Below are 27,849 nucleotides of genomic sequence, written 5' to 3'. Positions count from 1 at the left end.
ATGTGAGAAAAAGAGGTTGCTGTTGTGTTTTCCTTCACTGCCTAGAAGTCTTGTGGTTCATTGGGAAGAGGTATTTTAAACAAACCCACATGCAGTCAGCAACAATATATAGACACAAAGTTTCTAAGATATAAGTCTCAGATATATTTAGGAATTCGCAAACTGAAAAAGGTAGAAAAAGCTCGCCCTTGGTCACCAAAATTACATACAGCTTCTCCTGATGAGGACTCTTTCTCTGGTTTAAACACGTGGTTTGCCATTTTTTGTTGTACCCTTCTTGGTTTTCTATTCTCTCATGCATTTTTTGTGTTTCATCTATGAATACTTCCTCTCTTTTGGCACAGTACACGTTTCAGACTTGAAGCACATCTGTGGCACCAGCTAATGCCTTCAGAAGTGCTGTTGGTGCCCGTACACAGACCCCTGTACCAGCCCTTCCAGCCCTGCCTGAAGGGCAGCAGAAGTCATGGGGAGAGATGGAATTCTGCTCCAGAGCAGAGCACGTGGTCATTGCTGCTCCCAGCAGCTCCCCATGGGATCATTCACAGCCCACAGATACACAAAGGCCCTTCACTCAGCCCAGGGAGTGCCCAGGGAACCCAGAGTCATGGTCAGGGCTCCAAATGGAGCAATCTTTATGGAAACACATTCACCAGCATCAAACACGGGACACTTCCCGATAGCTCAGAATGCCTTTTAAGGATGCCAGATTTTCAACCATTTTTTAAACAGCCCACCTTTTAAAATTAAGGATAACACTAGCAGATACCTTTTGAACACCAATTAGATGTTTTGAAATCTGTGTATATATATTTTTATATATACATCTGATTTTCATTTGCAGTTTAGGAATTCCTACCTGCCAAGCATCTTCTCTTTCTGCATTTTGAATGAAAGCAGCGTGGGTTTTTATCTTCTATTGTTTTTCCTTTAATATAACTAAAAAAATTAATTCACTGAGCTCCACCAATGTTCCTCAGCCCTCTTTCACACCAAGAAAATTCTATTTGACAGTTCCCAAACTCCCAGTGGAAACAGAATTCTATTTTTGTGTTCTATTCTTCATATTTTAGAGAAATCTGAATGCTCCGAATTATTGTCTGTTCCACTATTATATAAACTTTATTTAATTTGAAATCAAAATGAGAATCAACAAGGACAACCTGTCCACATTGAAAAGCAGCACAACTGCTAAAGCTGCTTGGAGGGATGAGTTGGCTCAATGGGAAGCAGCAGCAGAGAAAAAATTCTGCTAATGGAAGGAAAAGTGAAAGAGCAGAGAACAAAGCTCAGGAAGCTCTAACAGAATGTTTACAGAGGAAGTAGGTAATATTAAGGCAGAAGAATATGTCATATCACTTCATTACTTAACTGCTGCTGCACAATGTGCAGCATGTAGGACAAGCTGGTACCTCACTTATAACTACAGAAAATTGGTATCAGCTGTTCTTCAGGAGGGGTTAGAAGTAACTACTTCCTGACTTGCACATCTGTGTAAAATGACCCCCTACACAACTTGGCTTTATATGCTCTCCAACAGATAAAAGTGTATCAAGCCAAGGAGCCTGAAAGTGTTTATTTTCCCTTACCACAGACATATTAAAAGTAAGCCACCATTGTTATTCTTGTCAGTTCTTTATTGGTTTTCATCCTAAAGACTAGCACATTTACAGCATACATGGATTGGATGAACTAGAATATATAAAACAGTAGCCATATGTTTATGATATATTAATACTGCCCAAAACCAAATAAATAAAAATATTTCAATGCACAAAGCATAGCAAATACAGTTGTGTTGGGACAAAACTGTGTCATATAATACAATAATTTTACACGTATAAATGAAAAAAAGGCAACTGTGCTGTAGGTACTTTCACAGAACATACACAGAACATACTTGGCAACAGTTTTCTTCTTTTACCTTTGTATGTTTTATAATTTAAAAAATGTACTCAAAAAAGGAACATTAGACAGAACTTCATTTTACAGTAATCCTTAGATTTGCCTCTCCTGTGCAACAGAAAAGCTCCCTTCCCCCTTGTGAGGGTCCCATGTGGACTTCACGTGTCACAGTTTTCTCTGGAGGCACCGCTCGAGCCCTCGCTGTCGGCGCTGCCCTCGGGAGGAGCCCGAGCTGTGCCAATCCCGGCGCTGCCGTGCCCATCCTGGCAATGCCGTGTCCATCCTGGCAGTGCCATGTCCATCCTGGCAGTGCCACGTCCATCCCGGCAGTGCCATGCCCATCCTGGCAGTGCCCATCCTGGCAGTGCCCTGTCCATCCTGGCAGTGCCCATCCCAGCAGTGCCCTGTCCATCCTGGCAGTGCCATGTCCATCCTGGCAGTGCCCTGTCCATCCTGGCAGTGCCATGCCCATCCTGGCAGTGCCATGTCCATCCCGGCAGTGCCGTGTCCAGGGCACACCGCAGGGACCCCGCGCTGGCAGCTCAGCACCCCGGCACAGCCCCACGGCACCCAGGGCTGCGGCTCCAGCGCACGCAGACAAAATTCAGCAACTTTTTCAGATTACATTGCTATACAAAATAAATAAAGGATTTCTAAGCTCTGTAGCAGGTCTAATGATTGTTGGCCACCATCTAAGAGGGTGGCGCTGCTAATTTTTACAAGAGACATTTGAAATTTCTTTCTGAAGCTGAACATTGGGAGGTTTTTAGTGTAACAATACAGGACTTAAACCATGTTTGAAATAGACAAAATAAAATTATCAACTCATAAAAACTAAGGGATATAAAGAGCATAGTTCATACAAAAATAAAGTAGCATTTAATAATGGGCCAGGGACTGAAGGCTGAGCAAAACTAATGGAGTAGCATGTCTAAAGATATCCCACTGAACAATTTTTCATCATATATTTCTTTACTTTTTAGCAAAAAATAAAATCAACATTTATTAATTGGCAAATAGGTTTGCAACATTTCCGAGGGACCGTTCTACTGTAGATGATTTGTTCAGACCTGGGGTAGGTACTACAATACATTGCTTTTGCACAGAATTCCATGTTTTGTTATCCTAAAGAGTCTAAAATAATGGTAACAGCCTAGTTCAGCAGAACTGTCTGGCCTGGCTTTGTGACATGCTGCTCAGTGTTAAACTGCAAAAAGCAAAATGCAAAAACTGCTGGACCTGTAACCCCCAAACCTACATGGGAGCAGAATGAACATGGCTGATTGATAGAGCAGTGACAGCACAGACAAACATCAGTGAGAGGGAGAAAGAAATCAGAAAACAGCCATATACTTACCTGGCTGTTGCTACTCCCACAAGAAAAAATGGGCAGATTTTTTTCTATTCTAAAACTCAGATTCTTAGAAACCAAGAAGGAAAGGACAGTGTGCTGAATGAAACTAGCTAGAGATTACTGGATCCTGTTAAAATTTGGAAATGAACATTTAGCTGCTTTTTAAAATGCTATCTTAGCTTCAAAGGCATTATTTGGGAGATTATTTCAGAGGAGATCTGTTGAACAATTTTTATCAAATGCTATCCAACTGACCACCTTTGTCATAAGCTAGAACCCACCTGTGGTTCTCAGGCACGAGCAGTAGCACTGAGCAGTTCCTCTCTATCAACACAGGGCATTGCTATCTTCCTCAGAAATACCCTGACACCGGCCACACTTCCCCCCACCAGGACTCTCAACAGGTGAAATGCAAAGGCAAACAGAAACCAATTTTGATTTTGGTTGGAGCAAAGGGGATGCATTGGGCACTTTGAGCATTTTGGTAATGACATACAAAACCAATACAGAAAAATCGTACGCTGACCAAAATAACGTAACGCCCCGAGATACTGAGGCTTACAATCCAGAAGTGATATAAAAAACCATGGGTAAAAATATGTTAATTGATGTACAACACCATGGAATATACTGAACACATCACGTGCAACATCAGCAACTTGCTTGTTGCACTTGCCTTAGAGTGGGGAAGGTCATGGGGAACTGTTGCTGGCATTAAGAGTTAAGCATCATGATGTCTCTGAAATACTTTTAAAAATCAGTTGTGTGCCCAAAGCCTTATCGGCAAAAGATGACAGGAATTTGTATTTATTCGAACAGAATTATAAACCAGACCTCACATGCCTGGCCTTTTATATATTGTTAATTTCATACATGAAAGTGGCATCCTATATACAGTAAAACAATTCTTTCTCCTGGCTCTTATTGTGCTGATTTTTTTTTTTTTTAATCAAACCCCCTTTTATTGATTGTAACAATGCGTTCTACAGTTACTAAACTGTCTAGGAGCCTTTTTATTTACAACTTTTGAGTTTTACTCTCAGTTTTAAAAAGTTTAGGAAAAGCTCAATCTGAAATCAACTCAGTATAAAAAGATGTTATGGAAACAGCTGCCTAAATGCCGTTCCTAGAGTCTTTGCCCATCCAGGAGGTACCTAGCTATTTGCATATAGGTAATTATTAAGTAGCACAGTATCTGCTCATCTTACATACACTGAAGGCTATTGAAACGGGCAGAGAGTCATCACACTATTCTCAAGCTAAGGTGTCAGAATAATTGTTACTATAGATTCCAATTCAGTAACATGCTCTGTATGACCTAACGAAACATACAAAAAGGTTATTTATCTCTTCTGGATGACAAAATCATGTGTTAATCTAGAGTGTATCCACATGTTTTAATGGAACAGCAATTAAAGGACATGGTATGCTTATGTTTCAACTTTTCCATAAGTTCCTTCTGGAGGCCTGTAATACTTTGGGAAAGCCTTCAGTTGCAGGGAATTAAATGCATACTTGCGACATCCAACATTCTTCATTGTATTTTCTCGGCGACAACCCTCACTGGGGAAAAAAACAAGCACAAAAAATGACAGCAGTAAAAGGGAAAAAAAAAAGAAAAAAGACTTAAACTAAGATGAAATGAACTGGTTATTTTTTAGCATTAAAATAAAGTTGGTTATATTTAATGAGCGTTTAATTAATTTGCCACTGCAAATATTAAAAGAGATGATTCATCATACAATGCCAGTAAGAAGCACACAGAATGGACACAAGCTATGTCTGATTGCTAGTTTTGCATTTCTAGAAAGCAGCAGCACATCTACTGAAAAGGTTCTTTCACGCCGGTTTCATGTATTTCAAGGTACACTGTTGTGGAGTTCACATGCCATTCACTGCACAAGGGATCCCAAGGGATTGCTTAAAAGCAGTTCTGCTAATTTATTAACACATAAAGCTGAAAACCAAAACCTGCTGATCTCTCTATAAGAGCTTTAAAGTAGTTTTATTGTTCCCTGTATGTCAGTATTATAAGTATTTACTTAAAGATTAGAGCTGATACAAAAATAATGTATGCCTTTCTAGTTATCTCTGCATGCATAAATGGATGTGAAAACCAAAGCAATCTAAAAAATAATCCTAACCATGAAATAGCAGTGCAAAAAAGACTGGCTGCATTGACAGTCATCACCCTAAAGAAACAAAGCTGTGCAGAATTTAATTTTCACCCAATATTTTGGTGCAACTGCCCCACATTACAAAGAGGTTCTGTGCTACAATAGAAAACTACTCCAGTTATAAGGCTTCTTTACACTTGAAAATCTAATCCAGAGTTCCTTTGATTATATCCAAAAAACAGACATACAAAGAGGAAGCACTATCTTTTAAATATATATTATAAATCAATTTAGGCTTGCAGGAGAATTATTTTCCCTGATTGAGGACTGGAACCTAAACAATGACTACTGAACCTTCATGGCAAAGTGTACAGTACAACATCTTATCGTGGAAATGTCAGATTAGTCCCACCTTGGAGACAGCTGCAGCATCTACCAGGTAAGCTGTGATCATCTGATTCAAAAGGAGGGTTTGGATTCTGGTTCTGTTTGAAAGCTCTCTTGCTCTTACAGACCTCACCATTCTTCTAATTTTGGTTCATGAAACTGGCTGTAACTGTGTTCTGTATGTAACAACTCGTTTAACTTCATAAAATACAGTAATTTTTTATTTGCTTTAAGGAATAGTTTAACTAAGTTTGAAATTTGTCTCTGGAGCACATTCTGTGCTTGCCTTTTATAGAATGGATCATCTGTGATGACACTGTTTTTCTGGCACTGGTTTGTATTTCACAAAACTCCCCCGATGGCTCTTGCAGCCAAACAGATACATCAAAAGTTTGCACAAATCATACTTCAGAGAATTAATAAAAGCAGTAAGTTTAACTAGCAAATATGTGATGCTAGGTGAGCATTTTAACTGCAAAGTGAATCATTCTCTTCATATCACAGTTCACTGGTTATTGCATGTGTCCCTCACGGCACAGATAGGGTGACAAGGATTTATTTCCCACATTTCACATGCCATCTTCCTTTTCTTGGAAGCACATAAGTAGGATGCACTACTGCATCTTAAATCTGAGTGCCTTAACAAAAGCACAGACCTGTCCCCAAAAGGAAAAAAAAAAACAACAAATTTGTCCCCATTGAAATGAAAAAGAAAAACCTACATTTTTTCCAAGAAGCCTGGGCTTTCATTCCAAACAGTTTTAAGGTGGTCTTATTGCAACCCTAGTGGTAATGATGAGCAGCACCTTCATACTTTAAACAGATTAATAATCTCAGGGAGCTCAGTGAATGTGCCTGCCACCAGAGTGTGGCTGGACACTGGAACAGGCTGCCCAGGGAAGTGTTTGGACAGTGCACTCAGGCACAGCCTGTGGCTGTGCTGTGCCTAGCCAGGAACTGATCCTTGGCCCTTCCAACTCAGGATACTCTGTGATTCCAAAGCTACTTTCACATCTGGTTAGACTGAACCCAGGACCATCCCTGCCACAGTCCAACCTGACAACTGCTCACCTTGTAAAAAGGTAGACTGGGGCACCCCCCAAACAAACCAGTGCTAACCATAAAGAACAGATGATTTCTGTGGAGACACAGCAGCGTCAGATGTCAGCACAGCACAGGGATGTGTCCCAAACCACCACAGCATGGTAAACCTCAACAGCAGTGAGGATGTACCAATGCACCAAAACTCATTGCAACTAAAAATTAATATGACATGTGCTTTATATATATAGATAAACATATATGTCTTAACATATATGCCTTTGTGGTGGTTTTTTTGGTTTTTTTTCTTTTAAAACAAAATTGGAAGAATAGTGAGGAAAAATAATAAGAGATAGTGTACTGCACAGTCTGATTTCATGAAGACACAAATATAACCACACACTTTTTTTTTTAAGTTAGAATAATTAAATCCAAATTTAGGATTTAATTCTGATTTTTATTCTAACTGTGCTTTTTTGGTTTTTTTATTTCAGCATACGTCTCTCAGCAGCTCTCAATTCCATTAAAATTTATAATAAAAGCTAAAGCTATCTATATTTTTTGAGCAAGTTAATAGTAGAAAATACAAATCACAGTACTAGTTTCTCCTCAGAAGCCCAATGTCATCTCAGGCACCAAGCGAAGTAAAACCCCTTATGAAGTTATCAAACTCTGTTAAATGAGGTTAGTTTTTTAATCAGCTATTGCTATTGACAAGCTCTGCCAGACCACAGCATCAACAAAATCTTTCAGTTTAAATAGGCCTCCCCTAGTTTGATGTTATATATAAATGATGATCAGATTTCATCTGCAATTACTCTGCATCACTAAACTAGGAAGCCACTTTAGCCTCACCACTTAAATAAATGCTAACTCACCATTGCTCGCTTATCACTAAGCCACTATCAGCATCATATTTTATTAAAGCTGTGCAACGCTTAAAAATGGAAGTAACAGTAATATTTAGTCTAATGTAATTAAAATAAAGACCAGTGGAAAACCTGAAACCCACCTACTGAAAGAGTTAACTGATACCTCCCGCTTCTTGCCTGAAAATTAAAGACCATTATCTTTAACTTCTAGGATGACCCTATTTCACAGTAAGTTCTATAACAGAGCACCTAAAATAGATAATGGATCATTAGCAGGCTAATGCCAGTCACATCCCCTTCCTAACCACAAGGTTCATTTTCCTCATGTCTTTAATACATTGCAAAATGCAGATCCACAAATAGAATGAAATAATTCTGCATGCAGCACACTGCAAGTTGTTTTATGAGTGCTTTCTAGTCTATTAGAATATATTTAACCATGAGAAAGGAACAAGACTATGGTTCTACAAACTGTTCAATAATGTAATTTGGATATTATGCTTTGAAATGAAAGTATAAATTTGTTACTTCTTTAAATAAATTTCTTACAATTTCTTATAAACCCCACCCATGTTTTTATTTTTCTCTTCATACCTCGTAAAAATGAAAGGCAAGATTAGCATACACCTTAAATATACAAAAAGATACAAATTCTTTTCAGACAGAGTTCCTTTCTCTGGAATACATGAAACAAGTAACACAAAACTGTATTTGGTAAGAGATCTTCAGGCCGGCTAAAGTAAAGAGGTAACAGGCCAATGTCAGACTATGTTACAAGCACTGAAAGCAGAACAATAATTTAAAGTTTCAATACAACTGTTTTTGATAAAATAATTTGATGTATATTTACAGTTTAGTACAATAGAAACGTAAAATTGTAAGGCATAATAATAATTCTTGGCAGACAATGCTATGACACATTCCTTTGTCCAGCAGGTACCAAGTGGCAATACACATTCAAGCACTTTTTTGTTTTTGTGGGTTTTTGTTGTTTTTCTTTTTTTTCTTTTTTCTTTTTTTTTTTTTTGTTTATTTTTGAACTCTATCTTCACTTGCAACGTAATCTGGCCACCAGGTATGCTATGCTCAGAAACAGCCACACAATCAGTAAATTGGGGCTGAGAGCTAGTAAAGGAATAGAGTAGAGGAGGCTGGGATCTAGTCTGAAATCTCGGATGGGCACCAAGCCACTCAAGTTCTTCTGGGTGACTATCTCCCGTGTTCCAATGCTGTGAAAAGGAAGAAGTTTGGGAAGAGGGAAAATAAAACAGAAAGGAAGACAGACATGCAAATGGATGGATAAAAAGAGATGGCAACACAAGGTGGTCAAGAAAATGAAAAACCATGGAAGAACGCACAACAGAACCAGAAGATGAAGTAAAGAAAGAGTGGAAAAACATCTCAAAAATATGTATCAGTACAATTATAAAAATAAGGAGAGGGAAAGAGAATAAAAGAGAAAAATAAGAAAGAAGTACTGTAGTCTAGTGAAAATAAACACATGTAGGTTGAACATTAATGGTTTTCCATGTTCATTCTTTCAGATTACCAAGCAATAATACCCCATGCTGCTCTGCCATGCTTTGGCGTGCTGCAAAGAAGTGGAGCTCTGAAAAGCAAGCTGAACATGAATAACCATTGTAGTATTTGACCCTTTCAAACATCTTTCCATGTGGGCTGTAGTGATTTAATTTAACCTCTTAACTACCTGTCCAACACCTTAATAAAAAAAACAAAACAAAACAAAACAAAAAACACCCACCTATTTTTCTGCTTGGACATGAACTCAAGGATATATCAATAGGCTTATTTCTGAAAGACATGCTGCAAAGCCCATCTCATTGTGCACCCACTCCTTACATTGAGCACCTAAGGCTACAGTGAAAAACAGCTCCTTAGGTAGCCTGGTTGGCTTGGTAGTGTGGTCTTCAAGTTTGGATCACTCTTATATCCTGAGCTCTGCAACTCTATTTTTAGTTCACAAAGCAACAACTAAATGACCAAGATGAACAGAGAGATGGAGCACCTCTCCTACAAGGAAAGGCTGAGAGAACTGGGTTTGTTCAGACTGAAAAAGAGATGACTTAGGGGTTATGGTATTGCAGCCTTCCAGTACTAGAAGGGAGCATACAGGAAAGAGGGAGAGAGAATATTTACAAGAGCATGTAGTGACAGGACAAGGGAGAATATCCTCAAAGGGAAAGAGAACAGGTTTAGATTAGATATAAGGAAAAAATTCTTTACTCTGAGGTGGTGAAGCAGCCAGGGATGCTTATCACTGGGAGTGTTCAAGGCCAGGCTGGATGGGGCTTTGAGCAACCTGGTCTAATTGAATCTGTCCCTGTCCATGGCAGGGGTGTTGGAACCAGACCATCTTCAAGGTCTCCTTCAGCTCAAACAATTCTATGATTCTGTGATTCTAAATGCAATCTGTAAGCCTCATGCTTTTCAAGCTTGTGCACTTGCTCCATCCATAACAAGCCATCCATAACCTTGATGGTTGAGTAGCAGGGTTATGTAAGCATCAGACAATGTCCTGCAAGGAATCAGACACACCCTGGAGGTGGTGAAAAAGAGCATTCAGGTGCTGGTGACACATCAAGTCAAATGGAATTAGTGGGCAAGGAACTAAACCAACTGTATTTCTGATCTGGATTTGATCCAAATTGGTGATTAAGACATATTTTCACTCCTACAGTGGACAAGGCTAGATTGAATCTGTGATGCCTACAAATCCCAATTTCTTTTAGCAGTGGGGAGAGTGTGTGTGAAAATCAGCCAGTGGAAACCTAGTGTTTACTGGAAAGTGGTGGATAAAGGCTCAACGAAATGGCCTGGAGGAAGAAAAGTGTTTTAGAATATTGAGAAAATGTACAACAATGGGAGAGGTGAAGAAGAAAGGCTAAAAATGCTAAGTGGGCATTGAACACCACATGCCACATCTCCACCATTAAAAATTAGTATCATGCTACTTAATTTTACACAAAGACATATACACAGACACATGTGGTGGGAAAGGAGGGAAGAGCTGGAAAGTGCTTTCCTTGTCACTGTTGGCCCATGAAGATGCTTCCCCCGACAGGTGAAAAGTTACCTTTTGGAAATATCAAATATTCCAAATTGTACAGGGTCTTAAATCAAAACATTCATCAGCAGACTAGCTCTAGGAGAGGACCAGGGTTAGGAGACACAGCAATTTCCCTTCTAATTTAGCTTGCATATGGGAATTCTCTCTGTGAGGAGAGGCTAGGGCTGCCCCATGCTGGACACTGCTGGCTCCAGCCAGCTTCAGTGACCCACTGCAGGCACAGCTGAGCCTCAGCCACGCTGGTGCCTCAGGGAAGGAGTGTGTGAGAAAAGGCAAAGCACTGCATGGCAGTGAAGAGCGACGATAAAGATCTGAGAAAGAGCCCTGTGAGCACCAGAGTCAGGGAAGGAGGGGAGAAAGAGTTGAAGCAGTCTCCCCTGCAGTTGTGGAGAGGCACTATCCACACTGCAGCCATGGAGGACCCACAGTGCAGCAGATGAATATTTACTGAAGGAAACTGGAGACCATGGAGAGCCCGTGCAGGAGCATCCTGAAGGACTGCAGCCCATGGGAAGGACCCACACTGGAGTGAAGGAAGAGTGCAAGGAGGAAGGAACAGAGGAGACTGTTATAGACTGACTGCAAATCCCTGATCCACATCCACTGTGCATTGCTCAGCATGGGGAGGAGGTAGAGAAGCTGAGAAAGAAGCAGTGGAATTCTTAGGCTTGGGACAAGAAGGGAGGTGGAGGGCAAGGTTTTCTAATTTTCATTTTATTTCTTAACATCTCCAATCCATTGGCAATAAATTAAAAAAATTTCTCTGAGTCTGGTTTGCCAGCTGTGTATCAGTAAGTGGCAAGGGATCTCCCTGTCTTTATCTCAACTCATGAGCTTTTTCACATACTTTTTCCCCCTGTCCTTTTGGGGGAAGGTAGTGAGCAGCTGGGTTGGCATCTGCCAAGTGGTCTAGCTTAACTCAATATGATTTTAAAGCAGGTCAATCAGTGAAGAAAACCAACCAAGCTTGTTATCATAGCTGTTTTATTTCATGAGTGGTCATACCCAAACATGACTCCCAGGACTTTATTATGTAATCATTTTAGTCAGCACCATGGTGATCTTCCTCACCTCATTTCCAGCTGCTTTTCAAGAGCCCCTATCAGAGATGGCTCTTCTCTGTTGGCTAAATTGCTTGTGTTGCACCTTCCTAATTAATTTCATTTAATGAAAATGAGCTGGGCTACCTGAAACATGTAAAAGATTTTGCCAGCCAGAATGATCTTGACTGAAACTGCCTTAGACCATATTCCCAAAAACAGCTCCACTGGCATTTCTGACAAGACAGAAATCTGGTAGGAAGAGGGAAGGCAAGGAGTCAAAGATCTAGTGGGGAGCGTGGGCTGCAGATGGAAGAGGCTACCTGAGCCAGCTGGACTTTGACTCTTGTTCTGCCTTTACTGGTCAGGTAGCCATGTCCTCTTAGCTTGGACTTCCAGACATATCATCATGATTTGACTATTTGTGAGCTGGGAGTTACTGTGTGTTTAATTTAAGACTGGAAAGGCTGTAACTTATCTACAGAAAATGAGATTATTGTAATAAGATATTTGTTTCTAAAGTGAAAGCCACAAACTTGTATATGTAAGGTACAATTTGCTACCCTTTTTTATCCTGTATCTGTCGTCTATGTCAGCTCAAACTGTCCATACTGGAGTGGGATTTGGTGGAGTTTGACTCCTACATATTTGTTCCATAATCCTGTCTCTCTCATTAAGCTTTATCAATTCTGTGCCATTGTTCCTGAGTGGAATTGACAAATAATTTTAAAAACACAACCACCAGTCCCAAAGAGCAATAAGATGTGAGGAAGAGTGATGGGCTTGAAGAATGGTCTGATCTTGGTTTTCCTTCTGGACAAGTCAGTATTTGTCCTGCACAATCTCTCTTAGTCAAAGATTTAACAGAAGAAAAAGCCATGTCCTTCACCTGCCAGAGCAAGTCCCTGATGTTGATAGAACACTCAAGCCAAAGGTTTTGATTAAATTGGCCCTCTTTCAATATCCCTGTATAGGTCAACACAAAGCAGTATTTCTCTTGGGTCAGTATTTTATCTGATCCTGTGTTATATTAAATTGGTAGACTGAAGGACCAAAACAATGTTATTATTCACCTCTCTCTCTCTCTATTGCGTCCATGATTGCATTAAAAAAACAGTGACCCAGTAAAGAATTTGAAGAAAGTAACAAGATTCCCAGTATTTCTCCTAGTTGGTTTTATTCTTATTAAATACACAACTGTGAAACTGTATAACAATTTCAGATGTCTATGTCAACAAGTGGCACAATTTAAATAAAGATGTTTGAGAACCACTTAGTCCATTATAAGTTAGTAAATTCTCCCTCACAAAGCTGTTTCAAGTTTTGTTTCTAATATCAAGGTTTAAGTAGTTTCTGAGTGCACTTTTCATGTACTGTACTAACTCTGTGACAATGTAGCAAAAAGTGCAGCAAAAAATTGAAAATAAACCCAGTGCCACCCAATTAGATGTAGGTATAAACCCCCAAATTACTAGTGTAAGAGGCTGCAAGTGTTATTATATGAGACATTTTTCTTCTAGGTAACTGAAGAGTAAGAAAGGGTCAAACAGCAAAAACATACAGAAAGGATAAGAGAATTGAACACTCTAGAGAATTTGGTGAAAAGACACACAGTACAGTACATTCGATAAGAGTGAATGTTGAAAAACAGGACTGAACAGCATTGTTGAACTACATTGATAAAGACTAAAGCTAGATTTCTTATCCTTTCTTTTGGTATGTGACTTACGGAGTTTTCCAGCAGTGCTTGAAACAAGGCATTGAACAACAGTAAACAGATTTTTTTTTTTTTTTTTAAGTACAGTACTTAATTCTGCAAACATCTCTGCTGCTTCAGAATACAGAACGTCATTATTTTGATATGACAACAGCACACTGACACGTTGTGATGAAATTTGGTTGCTTTATAGTGTGAAACACTCATACTGACATTTCAGCCAGTGAGCAGTGTTTCACTGCTAAAGAATACACTGGCAAACCAGTGCAAACTGCAGGTGTCTGTGTTTCAAAGAATAAAAAACAGGTCATCCCTGAGTAATTTCCCTGATCTAGAACTAAGAAACCTAGTGCTATGATGGTTCAGGTAAAGTCATCATTAAACAACTTTCAAAGAAGCACCAGTTTCCTGTTCCGTAAGCTCAGCATTAAGGGAAAACATATTTTTACATGCTTGTCTGAAAACTCCTAATTTTCTACTGAAAACTCAAGCCCATCTGATATAAATCTGGTAAGAACCAGCTTCAGCATATGCAACTCACATGCACAGGAAGGATGAATTCTAGCAGCCAGTTTTACAGTTCCTGACTTTAGCTTACTTTTTTTTTTTTCTTTTGATGGAAACAGAGACCACCACTCCTCTGCAGTTTGCATGGTTCCTTATTTAGGAATAAGTAATGTGGTCAAACTCTTACCTCCTCATACACTCCAGAGCCTGAGTGAAGACCTGTGGAGCCATTCCATGTTCATGCTGTAGGATCAAACACTGCTCCAGGGTGATGGACATGGCAGTCCTATCCTTGGCACTCTTACAGCTCGTGAACCGAACACCGTTGAGTCTGCGGCATATCTAGAAATGGGATAGACAACCCATGATCCTTCTACAGGCAAAACTTCCTGCCAGAGACAACACCTCTACTTCCCCTCAGAGACACAAACCTTCAGTGTCAAAGTTTGGCATATTTGAGGGAGCAGAACTTCATTTTGTATGAGTTGAGGGGAAAGTCTGACATGGAAAATACATTTTATTTCCCCATGTTTCATTCTAGAGGAGGTCTAGCCTGGCAGCATTTGCAAGCTACATGCAAGCAAATGAAGAAACTCAAATATACCAGTAATAAAAAAGTGGCAAATACATATGGATACAGAAAATCAGCTGAACTATGCAGAGATGGTTAGATGAATAAATACCTCAGCAGCTTGCCAAAGGATATCAACATTCTTGTTTTTCCTTGCATGAACATTTTGTCCCAGAAATCTTAACAGTTCAGGCAGGCACGTCTGACTACGAGATCGAGGTAGACCTATAAAACAAACAAAAGCAACTCCACCTATTAATCTGTATTCAACAGATCTTTTACAGAGTGTTTCTATATGCCTGTTGCAAACACATTTATGTTTTCTTGAAACTAGAACAATTATTCAAGGTCTGATTTACTTAGGACCATCAACGAAACAAAATCATGCTTAATTAAACTCAATTGGAAATATAAATTCCAGTTATTTAAAACTTCAGGGACTCAGAATCTAAAAGCAGTATAATAAGAGAATGACCAAAGGGAGCAAGATTGGTCCAGTCCTTTGGTTTGTGAGTCACAGACATGACAGGAGAACATGCATGTCTTCAGAGAAACTCCCCAGATATCTTACATTCTGCTCACATTTTCAATTTTAAATTTGCAAGCTGGTCAGCTTTCAGTTACAAGAAACACCCACAGGACACCACATTGTTGTGATCTGTTTATTAATACTTCACTAAGTGGAAATAAAGCAGTTAAAATTTTTCAGAGTACCTTCAGTATTCATCTTCTGTGTTCAAACTGTTGCACATCATCTCTTAAATATGTAGTAAGATACTCCAGACAATCAATTACAAATATTCAACAAGTTCTCTTTTTTTAAAGGAGTAAGCACAGAGAACACCAGCTATAGTTGTGACTGAATAAATAAAGAGGTATGCACTGTAAGAGATGACACTGTGACAGAAAGAATCCTACCTGAGTGACATGTGAGGTTTTATTTTAGGCCTACTTCTCACAGCAAATGGTATGTTGGACTAACCTGATCTCCTCCTACAGGAAGCTGACCTGCTGGGTTCAGCATGATCAAGGGTCAGGTCCTGCCCTTGGGTCACAACAACCCCAGGCAGTGCTCCAGGCTGGGGCAGAGAGGCTGGGAAGCTGCCCAGGGGAAAAGAACCTGGGGGTGCTGGTCCACAGCAGCTGAACATGAGCCAGCAGTGCCCAGGTGGCCAAGAATGGCACAGTGGTGACCTGGCCTGGATCAGCCATAGTGTGACAGCAGGACCAGGCAGGGATTGTCCCCTGTACTGGGCACTGGTGAGGCTGCACCTCAAATCCCGCGCTCCTTTCTGTGCCCCTCACTGTGAGATGGACATCGAGGTGCTGAAACCTCAGTGGTGTCCAGAGAAGAGCAGCAGAGCTGGTGAAGGGTGTGGAGCACATGTCCTGTGAGAAGCAGGTGAAGGAGCTGGGGCTGTTTAGCCTGGAGAAAAGGAGGCTCAGGGAGACCTTATTGCTCTCTACAACCTCCTGAAAGCCAGCAGGCAACTTCTCCCAGGCAAGCAGCAACAGGACGGGAGAAAATGGCCTCAAGCTGCACCAGGGGAGGTTTAGATTGGATGTTGGGAAAAATTTCTTCACTGAAAGGGCTGTCAAGCACTGGAACAAGCTGCTCAGGGAAGTGGTTGAGTCAGACACTGGAGGTATTTAAAAAACGTGGAGATGTGGCACTCGGGGAGACTGTTTAGGGGTGGACTTAGGAGTGCTGGGGAAACAGTTGGACTTGATGATTTTAAAGATCTTTTCCAACCTAAAGAATTCTACATTTCTATTCTATAATTAACAATCCTGTGCCTGTCCTGGGCTGGGTTGTTTGGACTCTACACCTAGAAAGAAAGCAATACCTGTAAACAAAAAGAGGGCACAGGCCATCTCCTCTTTCTAAAAACAAGGAGAGCTAACAGAACAAGGACAAGGAGCTAAGACTAATTTCTTAGAAATTCTGCAGAGTTTAGAATTAATAACACAGGGACATGGACAGTGGATAAGGAATCAACTTTTCTTGTGTACTGCTCCTGAAGGGAACATTTCCTGACATCTGCCAGCCCATAGCTCACTGGGACCTTTGCTCCCTAGAATGATCTGTCTGTTTTTCCTTTTGCCTCTACCTACCACAGAGCACATAACTGGGCATAATTACCTGGTCTGCAGTTAAATGTAAAATGCTATTCTCCCTTGATAAGGGTTCACAGAAAACTATACTTCATTTTGTATATCCTAAATTATCACAACTTTCAGGAGGAAAAAAAAAAGGCAAAAGCAAAAAGATGATTGGATCAAACATAAGAGGTTTGGGGAAGAGGGAAGAGACAAGTTATTAAAAAAAAGGCAAGCAAAATAAAGAGGAGAGGGAGGAGCTGAATGGGAATTATTATTATAAAAGACTAGACAGAGACATGAACAAAATTCATTTTAAACTGGTTAATTTTTGAATCATACAAGCAAATCTGATGCTAGACTACTATACAATAAAGAATTAAACTTTGCAGCTAACATTCCAGTGAATTTATTGTGCAGCATCATGAATGCCTGGATGGAGGAAAGCTGGCTGTGCTCTCAGCTGTATCAAAAAAACTTCAGGGTAACCAAACTCACAATAACACACTTTAACAGACAGAATTCTTACTATCTTGTTGCATGCTGTTGTATTTGTATCTCTGGAATAAAATTGTAACTGTAGAGTACATGAAATAACCTTAGAAGAGGTTTGATTGTAATAATAATGAATTGATGAATTTTCACTCTTTTTGTAAATAACACACCACTGCCTTCTCAACAAAACCCCAAGCAGCAACAAGCAAATAAAAAACCCAGTAAAAATGAAGCATGTAGCTTTTGTCACTCTCCTAGGCTCTCTGTTGTTGGCTGCAGATGCAACAATCACAGGGAAGCACCAAAGGAAAAACAGAGGGGAGTGACTGAGTTTCAAAAAACTGGCAGCTGCTCTCTGTGCAGGTTTTATCATAAGTGCAGGGAGCATCACCAAACACTGCAGATAAAAGTGCTGCTGCTACACTTCACCTTACAACAATCTCCCTGCCTAACTGGGTGATTATACAGTACAAAGTGCCACTTAGAAAGAGATGTAAAAGTAACCTTAAAAAGGAAAGTTAATCAGTCTGACCTTTAAACCCCTTGAATCCACTCTGCTTTACTACTAAAGTATTAAAAGAGAGTTATATCATTTCTTGGAGGTTACTAAAGCTGGTATACCAACAACAATTAAAAAACCAGCATAAAGCAAACAAATGAAAAGATCAGCCTGAATTTTGCTGTTCAAGCAAATTTGTCATTAATTACAAAATACTTACAATCATCAGGCAAAACTTCCTTGAACTGCTCAAAATATGAATTCAACCTCACTAAGCTTTCCATGTTAATTATTTCTTGCAGTGAGGTGTCTCCAAACCTTTAAAAGGAGAAAAAAGGAACAATTAAGCCCAAGGTAAAATGTGTCTCTTTTTCTTTGAAAGAACTGCACTAGGCAATACATCTACCAAAAAAACAGTTTAAAGATTCATCCCAGGAGTTCCCTAACCATTCAAATGCCAGGTGAAATGTAACAGAGAACTTGTTGTAATGATTCATTACAGAGAAAGAAAATATATGAGTATGAGGAGAAAAAGGGAAGGAAGGTATAAGAAAAATCTTGTAGAAAATAGTATTTAAAATTCTTTGAATTTCATGTCTCTCTTTCAATATTAAATCCCTACCTGGCAAATTTTTTTACCTAAATTTAAACTTTTAATAATGGATTTAATAGTTTAGTTCATAAACTAATAATAACAACCATAACATCAGTAGATTGGACTGAAAATGTTGACTTCAGGTATGTAAATGAAAAATATGGCTCTAGGATTAATAAACCATGAATGTAATAAATATTGTCAACAATGCCCCAATGCCTCTTATCTAAATATATCCACATACACAGATGTACCCACAGAGTGCTGACATCTGTAACTGTGCTAGTCATCTTGCGGCAACAGAGGACAGCAGAAATTGCTGGAATGCTTTTGTTAGACTTTTTCTCGTTGTCCACCACCACAGTGCACACTCCAGCCTGGTACCAAGGCTGCTGCTACAACATGCATGTGCCTGGCTTCACTGGAGTGCTCCACTGGAGCAGTGCTCTGCCAATGTACTCTTTAGAGGATGTGGCCATAACAGAGGGAATCTGCTGGCTCTTCCAGAACTGAGCAGTTTCCCTAGCAAATATAATTACATAATTATATTTTTCAGTTTTACAACAGCAGTGTTGCAATACATTAATACTGCAAGGGTATGTTAAAACAGAGGTGTACCTTGCCCATTATTCTGAATTTTGGCAGCGACCAGGAGAGGGAGACTCAGGGAGAGTGCAAAACCAAGACAGTAAATACACAGCAAGACCCAGAATGATCTCAGCTCTAGTGATCTGTCACTCACAGAGGTCTTAAGTCACAAGGAGCATCTGTGTGCTAACTGGCCCTTGATAGATCTCCCACTGTAAATTCACATCTGAACCACATAAACTTGCACTAGTCTCAAACCCATGAGGTAAGGAGTTTCACAGCTATGTGGCACATAAAGAAGGAGCTCCTTTTGTTTGGCATTTGGCAGATTCATTCAGAACAGCGTTCCCATGTTGGTGTATTGGAGAAACTGAATTGCCGTCAGTTGTCAGTTATGTGAGAGTGCAATTCCACACCAACACAGTTCCATAGCTGAACTGCCAGCAAGGCTGAGCTTGCCTGACTGGGTACCTACTTCTCTGCTAGGGTTTGCTGCTCATTGATTCCCACGTTGAAAAGAACAGGCTGAACCCTCAGTAACATTCCACTTTGAATCTCACGTGGCAACAAATCAAACAAGGCGCTTGGCAGAGGGATCCTCACGTTAAATCCATCACTGAAAAGAAATAAACAGCTGTTGGACATAAGGATCAAAAAGCTGTGTTCCAAGAATGTGTTATTTGTCTGAAGAGGGATAACACCTAGAACATAATACAACCATTAAAAAGCAACCATCAGTTAGAACTGACTCTGAGGAACTGCCACAACTTGCTTCTAGTCATAAGATCTATCCTAGTTCAAAAACAAACCTGCAGCAACCTGTAATGTAGCATTTATATCCTCTCAGACATTCACATCAGATCTCCCAATCTCCTGACAATACCTGATTTTGCTCTGCTCATTTATACTGCAGCTCTTCTACAACTTGGGTAGAAAAACCCAAATTTTAGCATGTTCCCACTCACCAAGAATAAAGCACATTTATTGGTTTTTACCGATTTCCAGTGATGACTGGCAGCATGTCAGTAGATGTATTTGATGTAGCCTGAGTTACTTTAAAGGTTACATTCCTCAAGTCCATGATTCCCAAACTCATGTCCTCCAGCATTGCCAGCTCCTCACCTAAATCCAAGAGGAAAAAGTGAATTGTAATTACTTGTTATGCACAACTTCCCTTTGTCAATCTGATGGCAACAATAGGCCATCACTCCATACAGAACTCCACAGATGAAGCAGTGCTGCAGCCCCAGCCTCCCCCTTGACCTACAGACAATGTCATGGCTGATTTTTTGAGTTCAGCAAGTTTAGAAAACGCCAGTTATCTAGAACAGTCCAGACTACTGTTCTTTAAGTATTTTATATGCTGATTTTCCAAGTTAGGTGATGCTAATAAGTACTTCTCAGCATTGTCAGAGCCATGATATCCTTTGCACAAGGTATTCTGGATTTGTCCAATAAAACATTCCCTAACGAGTATCCAGACAGCTTTTGAGACACAGGAGTGAAACACTTCTGAGTGAAGTACTTTCCTTTTTTATATTCTCTCTTCAGTCTCACATTGTGCTGCAAGACTACAGAAGTTTCAAGAAAATTCAAAAAGTGTATTTTGGGCACAGTTTCTCCCAGCTTACCAGAACCTTCATCCAATTATTTTCTGAAAAAAAACCCCAAAGACCACTGTGATACATTTTAGTCTTTCTTAAACTTTTGACATTCTATTATAAAAGAAGTACACTTATCTTTTGGAAGCAATTCAAGCAAGCGAGAAAAAATTCAGAGTTGTTAGATAATTAAGTACTTCAGCTATAATCTAGTTTTGCATTTTAGTTTTCAGAATAATTTTGTAGCTGAGCTGCAGATTGTCCCAAACACTGAGATCCTGCTGTAGCCAATTTAATGCAGAATTTGCTGACTCAACAGCTAATCCCACCCCCTGGCCCTGTGCCTTTACCATAAGTGCTCAGCAGGCTCTCAAACTGTGCCAGCAAGCCGATGGTGTAGAGCTGTCTTAGAAATCCATCATCATGCAGGCAGTTCCTCAGCTTGATAATGAAACCACAAATGAGAGCTGTCAGCTGTGAGAGAGGAAACAGAAAAGAATGAAATGATTCAAAATAAAAAAGGTTCTTCAGCCCCAAACAAAAATCTTAGCATGCAAAAGAGGTGCAATAAAATCTGTCACACAGATACTCTTTTCCTTTAAACATCTTTTTTTCCTTGCAGCTGAAGACAACCAACCAATGAAAACCAAAAACATTCATAAAAGCAGATTCAGGGCACACTGCCTTCATCTCACAAGCTGTCTCAAAATGGGGCTGCTGTAGATCTCACACCTTCTTGTTTTCTGAACACCATCACTTGTGGTAGGGTCTACAACTTATGAATTACAGAAGTTTTTTCTTAGAGAATTGGTTTAGTTTTAGACAGAAAAGCAACACAGCTAGTTCCAGGCCAAGAATTTTGATAGTATGAATAAATTACTGCTTTTCAAAAATGACATTTGAGAAAGCTTAAAAATGCAGTATCTGTTTGCATTATGCAGACTTAAACTCTGATGTTGCAAGATATTCAGAAAAAGATCCAGAGGATCTAGTACTAAGGTCAGTACTGTTAATCTAAGATTAATACTAGTCTTAATTCATTGTCCACAAAGGAATTTCCCAGGTGATGGCCATATACTATGTATACAGGTGTATGACTTTCTATAGAATTAAAGAGAAGAGAATAAAGTCCTGATCATGATGGGTAAACATATTCAAAGGATTGAATTTAAAAATTATCTGCATTAGGAGGTGGGTTTGACATAGGAAAATTCCCTGATTTTATCTCTGGGAGGTCACAGAATCAAAGAATCATTAAGGTTGGAAAACACCTCCAATATCACCAAGGCCAACCCAGTGCCACCACCATGTACACCACTAAACCACGTCCCCAGCTGCCATATGCACACATTTTTGAACACTTCAGGGATGGTGACTCCACCACTTTCCTGGGAAGCCCACTCCAGGTCTTAACAACCACTTCCATGAAGACATTTTTCCTAATATTTACTCTAAATCTCCCCTGGCACAACTTGAGAACATTTCCTCTCATCCTGCCACTTGTTTTACATTTCTGATAATACATTATTGGACTAAAACCCTGCCAATGATGTCCTAGAAAGAAACTGTTTAAAATAAATGAACAAGACAGTGGTTTCACAGGAAAGCAGACATAATACAAAGGTGTAGTGGGCAGAGGAATTTTTTTTCTGTGGGCAGTGGAAATTTTTTTAGTGCAGACACCTGGTAGTCAGTGTCTGACACAAGAGATGCCAGCAGGTCTAGAAACAGAACTTCTGGGAAAAAAAACCCAGAACTAATTTCTCTTCCTGTGGCTGGACATAGGTACCATCTGTCCTGCTGGGTTTCTCAATGCAGCAAACAACAAAAGGTAACTGAGACACTACACCTGCTACTCACAGACATTTTTGACCTCTCTCTCACACCTCACTTTTGCCTTGCCCTGGTGGCATTGGAAGGCAAAGGCTGTTTCTGAATACAGCAGTATATTCTAGTATACTAGTATTTTTACCAGTTCTGGAATAATTTTTGTTTTCAATAGTGAATGACTGTATACCCAAGGAGACACCTAATTTATGAATTGCCAAATGCACGTAACCAGTAAGGACAGGATAGCACAGCTTGCAAGGGGAAATCAGTGTCAAACCTGGGAAGAGATCTGAAAAATTCTGGAAAGAGTAATCTTTCATATGCATAGAAACCCCACCAAATGTGGAAGTGAAATCAAATCATGCACATGTGCTTGCTTACAGTCTGGCAGAAGACAACATCCCTGCGATACTGAAGGCTCAGGCAGAGCCCTATTGTCGGGGCACTGTCCTGCATTAATAAAAACACCATGGCTTTCTTGGCCTTGTCGCTCATCATGGCTACACAGTCAGTGAGTGTGGTCAGCAAGGGATAAAGAGCTTCACTCCATTCACCTGGTCGAAAGAAAAAAAGAATTTAGCAGCAGTGGAAGCACTTTATTTGAAACAAACACACATTAAGAAGAAACTTCCAGTTGCGGGACAAAGTTGTTGATAATTCACATTTAGAACCCATTTTATTTTGGCTGGATGGTTATTCCCTGCTTTGTAGTAATTAAGTAACCTTACAGTGTGGTTATTGCATGAGGAAAATGGGGAGAATTTTACTTTGCAAAGCTGTTATGACTTTCCAGGCCATGTAAAATTTACCAGAATTTGTGCCCACACAACAGGCTGTACAATAGCTGATGTGGAAATCATAACAGAAACATGAACAATTATACACAGAAGTGTATATAACTGCATGTCCATGTTCTAACAAACCCTTTCACTGCACATACATGGGCAGACAGTAAGGAGTCCATTGTATTACAGAAATAGGCTTAGCCATCTCTGTCAATGAGATTCCTCCCAAACATCCTGCCTTTTCAATCTCTAGCCTCTTAGGTGTGTCATTCAATTGCTTCACCACCTTATTGATCCTTATTGCACCTCACCGAGGCAAGATGATGCTCATCTCCTATTTGCAGCTAAGAATAATAAGGTGGGAGGTGAGAAATTAATGTAGATACTCTTTTAAGTGTTTCCTGTCTCCTGAGCAGTTTTAAAGGCTTTAAGTTAAATAACAAGAAATATTAAACATAGTGAATTAGATGGGAGTCATACAGATTGTTGGAAGTACTTTGGAGCTTTTCTTCCACTGAAATACACAACATACGACCCAGAGGGATTCTGTTCAAGGTCCTGTACAGGAAGCACAGAAGTGAAACTGAGTTGTCAAAGTCCTTCTCTTTTTAAAGGGCAGGTCAATATGTTTTATTTTTTAAAAGCACCAGAGCTCACAAACAACACACACACAACTCCCACCCCAGCTGGCTGTAGGAACAAGGCAACATACAGACCAGAACCTGCAGGAATGAGACATTTAAAGCCCCTGACAGTAAATTGTTTGGGATTTTGATTCAGAGGCAGAACTAAGAGTCAGTAATAATAAATGTTCCTTTGATAACCAGCCAAAAAGGGGAACTCTGGAAGTCTGCTAACAGAAACATATCTGGCAAAAGGAACAGAACTATCCTTTTGGCTTTTGTTCTATGTCGTAGATACATGACCTAACAAACTACACAAAGGGAAAGTTGTTTGACTCCGTTTCATTGCCTTAAAAAAAGCAGGAAACATCAAAAGAACAGGCAAGGAATCACAGCTTGTCTTTTAAATTCTATTAAATATTTTATCTCAAAATTAGTCAGATGCCATAACATGGCCTTGTGAACACTTAGGAAGCAAAATACAGATGAAACTAAGTGTTTTTCTTACTGCATTTAAGAGCTTTTCTGTAAGCAAATGAGAATAATAAGAACTGAAAATATCTTCCAGCACATCATTATCTCATTGACTGTATGTACATACATGTACATAGCTACTAACTCAGAGAAGATTTAAAACTGTAGTGTGTCTGACAGCACTTCATTTTAAAGATATGCTTATCTTTGGTAATCACAAAGTACACTGGTAAAGATAATGCAATTATTAGATGGGTTTTTTTCTTCCAACATTCACATACAAGGCAGGGACTCAACTGGGGTAGTGAGCAAAAATCCTCTGTGCTGTGTATTCTCTTGGTTTAAAATTCTGGCCATGAAAAACAAAGCCTTGTCAGTCTGCAAAGTTCTAAATGATTTTTGCTACCTACTTCACAGAGGTGTCACCTGTGTTCATTTTTTTTTAAGTCAATGGCAGTTGTTATTAACAGTAAACAGGAATAAAACAAATTGCACTCCCAGTGTCAAATTAGGTTGGAACAAGGTAGGGGTATTGGGGAGGCCAATGAGTTCACACTTTTGCTGACTATATACTACTGACTATTTCATAAAAAGTTCGTGTCTCATTAAGAGAACCAAATAAATAAAGCTTGTAGGATGAAACATCAGATGGGAAAAGTTCTTGCTTTTTCTGCCCTAAGGGTCTCTTCTCCAGAACAATAAAAATATTATTAAAACAGCTGTCCTCCTTGAAAAGATATTTTATCTTTTCATATTAAGTACAGAGGGACAGGACATAAGAAAGAAGGTTAACACTGGGATGAGACTCCTAAATTCTGTATCCTGGAACATGAGACTTGTAATCCCCAACACTACTTGGTGTGCACCCACAACAGAGATTTTCCATCAGCTTTGTTGACTCCTCCATGTTCTGCTCAATTTCTCCTTCAGAAAGACCAGCTCAACAGCCCATGTGAAAGGACATGTCTGAGATGTTAGACTCCCACAGACTTCAATGACATTTGGAACAGCCTCAATCCATTGTCACCTGCATCAGTTTGCTGAAACACATCAACTGGAGAGATCCAAGAGGCCCTGAACAAGTGCTCTCCCATACCTGGACGTGTGAGAGGACCAGATACCCCCTGCACTCCTAGGAAATAACTGCTCAACAGCTTAGGTAACTCACGTGGTGTTGTAAAGCACTGCCATTTCAAAATGGTCCATTTTAAAGCAAGGCACTTGTTCAGTTAAGTATGAACAAACCCCTGCAGTTTTCAGAAGAAGCAGAAGCCATGGATGCACATACCTGGGGCAGATTCTTCCGGAGGAGGGCTGCAATCTGCACAGAAATGGAGGGGCAACATGCATGATTAAGGAGCAGCAACACAGTCTAAATACAAGCAACTCAAATGCTCAGTGCCAGGGTTCTCAAACATTTTCACTGAGTGAAGAGGAGCTAGGCAGAAATACTCTATTGCCCCCAGGCATCGAGGGCATGGGCTGTCTCCTCCACTCCATTGTTCTGATCAGAGGAACACCTGGATGGGGACTTGGAGGAAAGCCAGTACCTGCTAGCTCAGAGGCTCGCTGTGGATTACCAGCAAGGGCACTGTCAACCCCCAGTGATCCACAGGGCACAATTTGAGAACCACTGGTTTACTGCAATTACAGATTAAGCTGGCAGTAAGGCTGCTAAACAGAAGAGCAAAAGACCAGCAGTAAGTTCAATGCACTTAACAGAAAATGACATTAAGGCACCCACAATGTAAGAGTAATAAGAAACCAGTACTTTGCTCAGTACCTGAGTCAAAATTCCATTACACAGTTTCTGAGATAATTAACAGAAATATCAGAATGTATATTAAGGGCTGAAACCCCACCAGTGAAGTCTGTGAGTGTTCCATACTCACTTCAGTGGGAGGATCAAGCTGTCAGATGAAAACATACTACAGGTCAGTGCTAACAGTAAAAAAATAACATAAGCCCTGTTATAGCAAGTCCTGCATTAATGAAAAGTAGTTTACTACACTAATGGGATTTAAGCTTCTGTTGTTTATATCTAGATTCACTAGTCAATGAATTAGAAATCTGAACATAACAACAGAAAATATAAAATTCAATAGTGTGCATCAGGATAGTCACCTCAGCTAAGTAATCAGAAAAAACCTCTCAGTAAATTAAAATCCATCATGTTCATTAAAGAAACTCTATGTCCCCATGTGATTTTAGTAATGAATATCTAAGCCAATAACCTAAGTATGTTTGAAAATATATTTTTTAACTTTCCCTTCTACTATTTCAGGCAGTATTTTCTTTCACAAACATTCATTTCCGGAGATCCTTCAATAAAATTTTACTGTCCCTCTCTAACTGATTCTGGAACTATCTTGCTTGGCTTGGTTTTACATTGCTTTCTAAATAATTTCTGTCTGCTCTCCGCTCATTTATGGAATTAAAGTTTTTCCAGTCATCCTGACTGGAAAAACTAATTCTTTCATACACAAAAGTAAAAATGTCATCATTCTGAACTTAGAGAAAGAAACTTCCTTGTCCTTCAATTCTGCCCCAAGTTCTGTAAGTTAAACAAAAGGATTTTTTTTTCCCTATTTTGGAGGGACAGCAGGGAAAAGTTACAGAAACTCTTTGCACTAAAAAAATCTTCAGCAGGGTCACACAGCCAGTTCCACTTTTACATGGCATAAGTGTCAAGATTCAGAGTAGATTTAAAAGCACCACTAAAAATGGTAAGAAAATATTATTCTAAGGTGTTCCCAGCATAGTATTTTCTTGGGAAAAGCTTTTACAGAGATTTTTCCTGTGAATTTTTAATATTAAAAATCCACAACATTTAATCATTTATGTGAATGTGCATTGAAGGTTACTGATTAAACTTACATGTAAATACATATAAAACTTCATGTAAACTAGCTAGCAAACAAAAACATTTATAGGTATCAAACCAGTAGAAGGAATTCAGTCAAAGGTTACTGAAACAAAAACCTACACTCCTATTTATTAATAATGCCCAAAAATGTCAGTCTAATCTAGAAAAACACAGTTGTCTAAGATACTAAATAAACTATAAGGTAACATGCAAAGCTACACAAAAAATATATTAACATTTATTTTCCCTTCCTTTTTGCCTTTTTTTCCTTAAGGCACTGCCTTCCACTGCAACATTAACAATGTGATGGACATGAAGTCACAGACACACATAAGGGACAAGGGCCATCAAACAAGAAGACAGAACAGGACACAGGAAATGAGAACACAGATCAGTCATTTTAGAGCTTCACTCCGCCCACCTGCACTATTAAGTGGCCAAATCAGAGTGACCACATGCAAAGAATGTCAGAATAAGTTAAGTACATAAGTAAATGAAATAATTCTGAAATTTAATGCACAGCTGCCCAACTGTCAGTCTAAAAATGATAAGGATTTATTTCATTCACATGCTCACAACTTTACAGGGGGTTCAATACAGCACCCACTTGAGATTAAATTTTGAATGGATTATTCAGCTAAGAACTTGCACTGCCAATTCCTACATTCCACATACAAAAGGTCTAAATAATTGAGTGCCTCAGCACCACAATATGGGTTAAAATTTGCTTTGAACTCTGTAAGGTTCATCTACATTCAGCTCAGTCTAGTGGGACTGCTTGGGGTCCTCTCCCA

At 39.5% G+C, this 27,849-nt stretch overlaps 1 protein-coding gene across 7 annotated transcripts in view; it reads right to left on the bottom strand.

Moving 5' to 3' along the window:
- Positions 1-1,625: 1,625 nt before the first annotated feature.
- The window catches only part of INPP4A (inositol polyphosphate-4-phosphatase type I A), a 109,795-nt gene continuing 83,571 nt past the window's right edge, over positions 1,626-27,849 (bottom strand). For 5 of the 7 annotated variants that reach the window (XM_084201160.1, XM_084201159.1, XM_084201163.1 and 2 more), the window contains 9 exons: positions 25,478-25,510; positions 22,689-22,861; positions 20,828-20,951; positions 19,872-19,998; positions 19,352-19,492; positions 17,914-18,011; positions 14,712-14,824; positions 14,216-14,370; positions 1,626-4,822 (listed from right to left, as the gene is read on the bottom strand). In XM_084201160.1, the coding sequence (XP_084057286.1) occupies positions 4,690-4,822; positions 14,216-14,370; positions 14,712-14,824; positions 17,914-18,011; positions 19,352-19,492; positions 19,872-19,998; positions 20,828-20,951; positions 22,689-22,861; positions 25,478-25,510 (1,097 nt within the window). In that variant the 3' untranslated portion in view covers positions 1,626-4,689. The remainder of the gene's footprint in view (positions 4,823-14,215; positions 14,371-14,711; positions 14,825-17,913; positions 18,012-19,351; positions 19,493-19,871; positions 19,999-20,827; positions 20,952-22,688; positions 22,862-25,477; positions 25,511-27,849) is intronic. The other 2 variants (XM_084201164.1, XM_084201165.1) reach the window with 1 other exon arrangement.

This window comes from Fringilla coelebs (genome assembly GCF_963513975.1).
Source record: "Fringilla coelebs genome assembly, chromosome: 2".
Classification (NCBI taxonomy): domain Eukaryota; kingdom Metazoa; phylum Chordata; class Aves; order Passeriformes; family Fringillidae; genus Fringilla; species Fringilla coelebs.
Note: the sequence above shows the minus strand (reverse complement) of the source record. Positions and strands in the feature narration are given on the sequence as shown.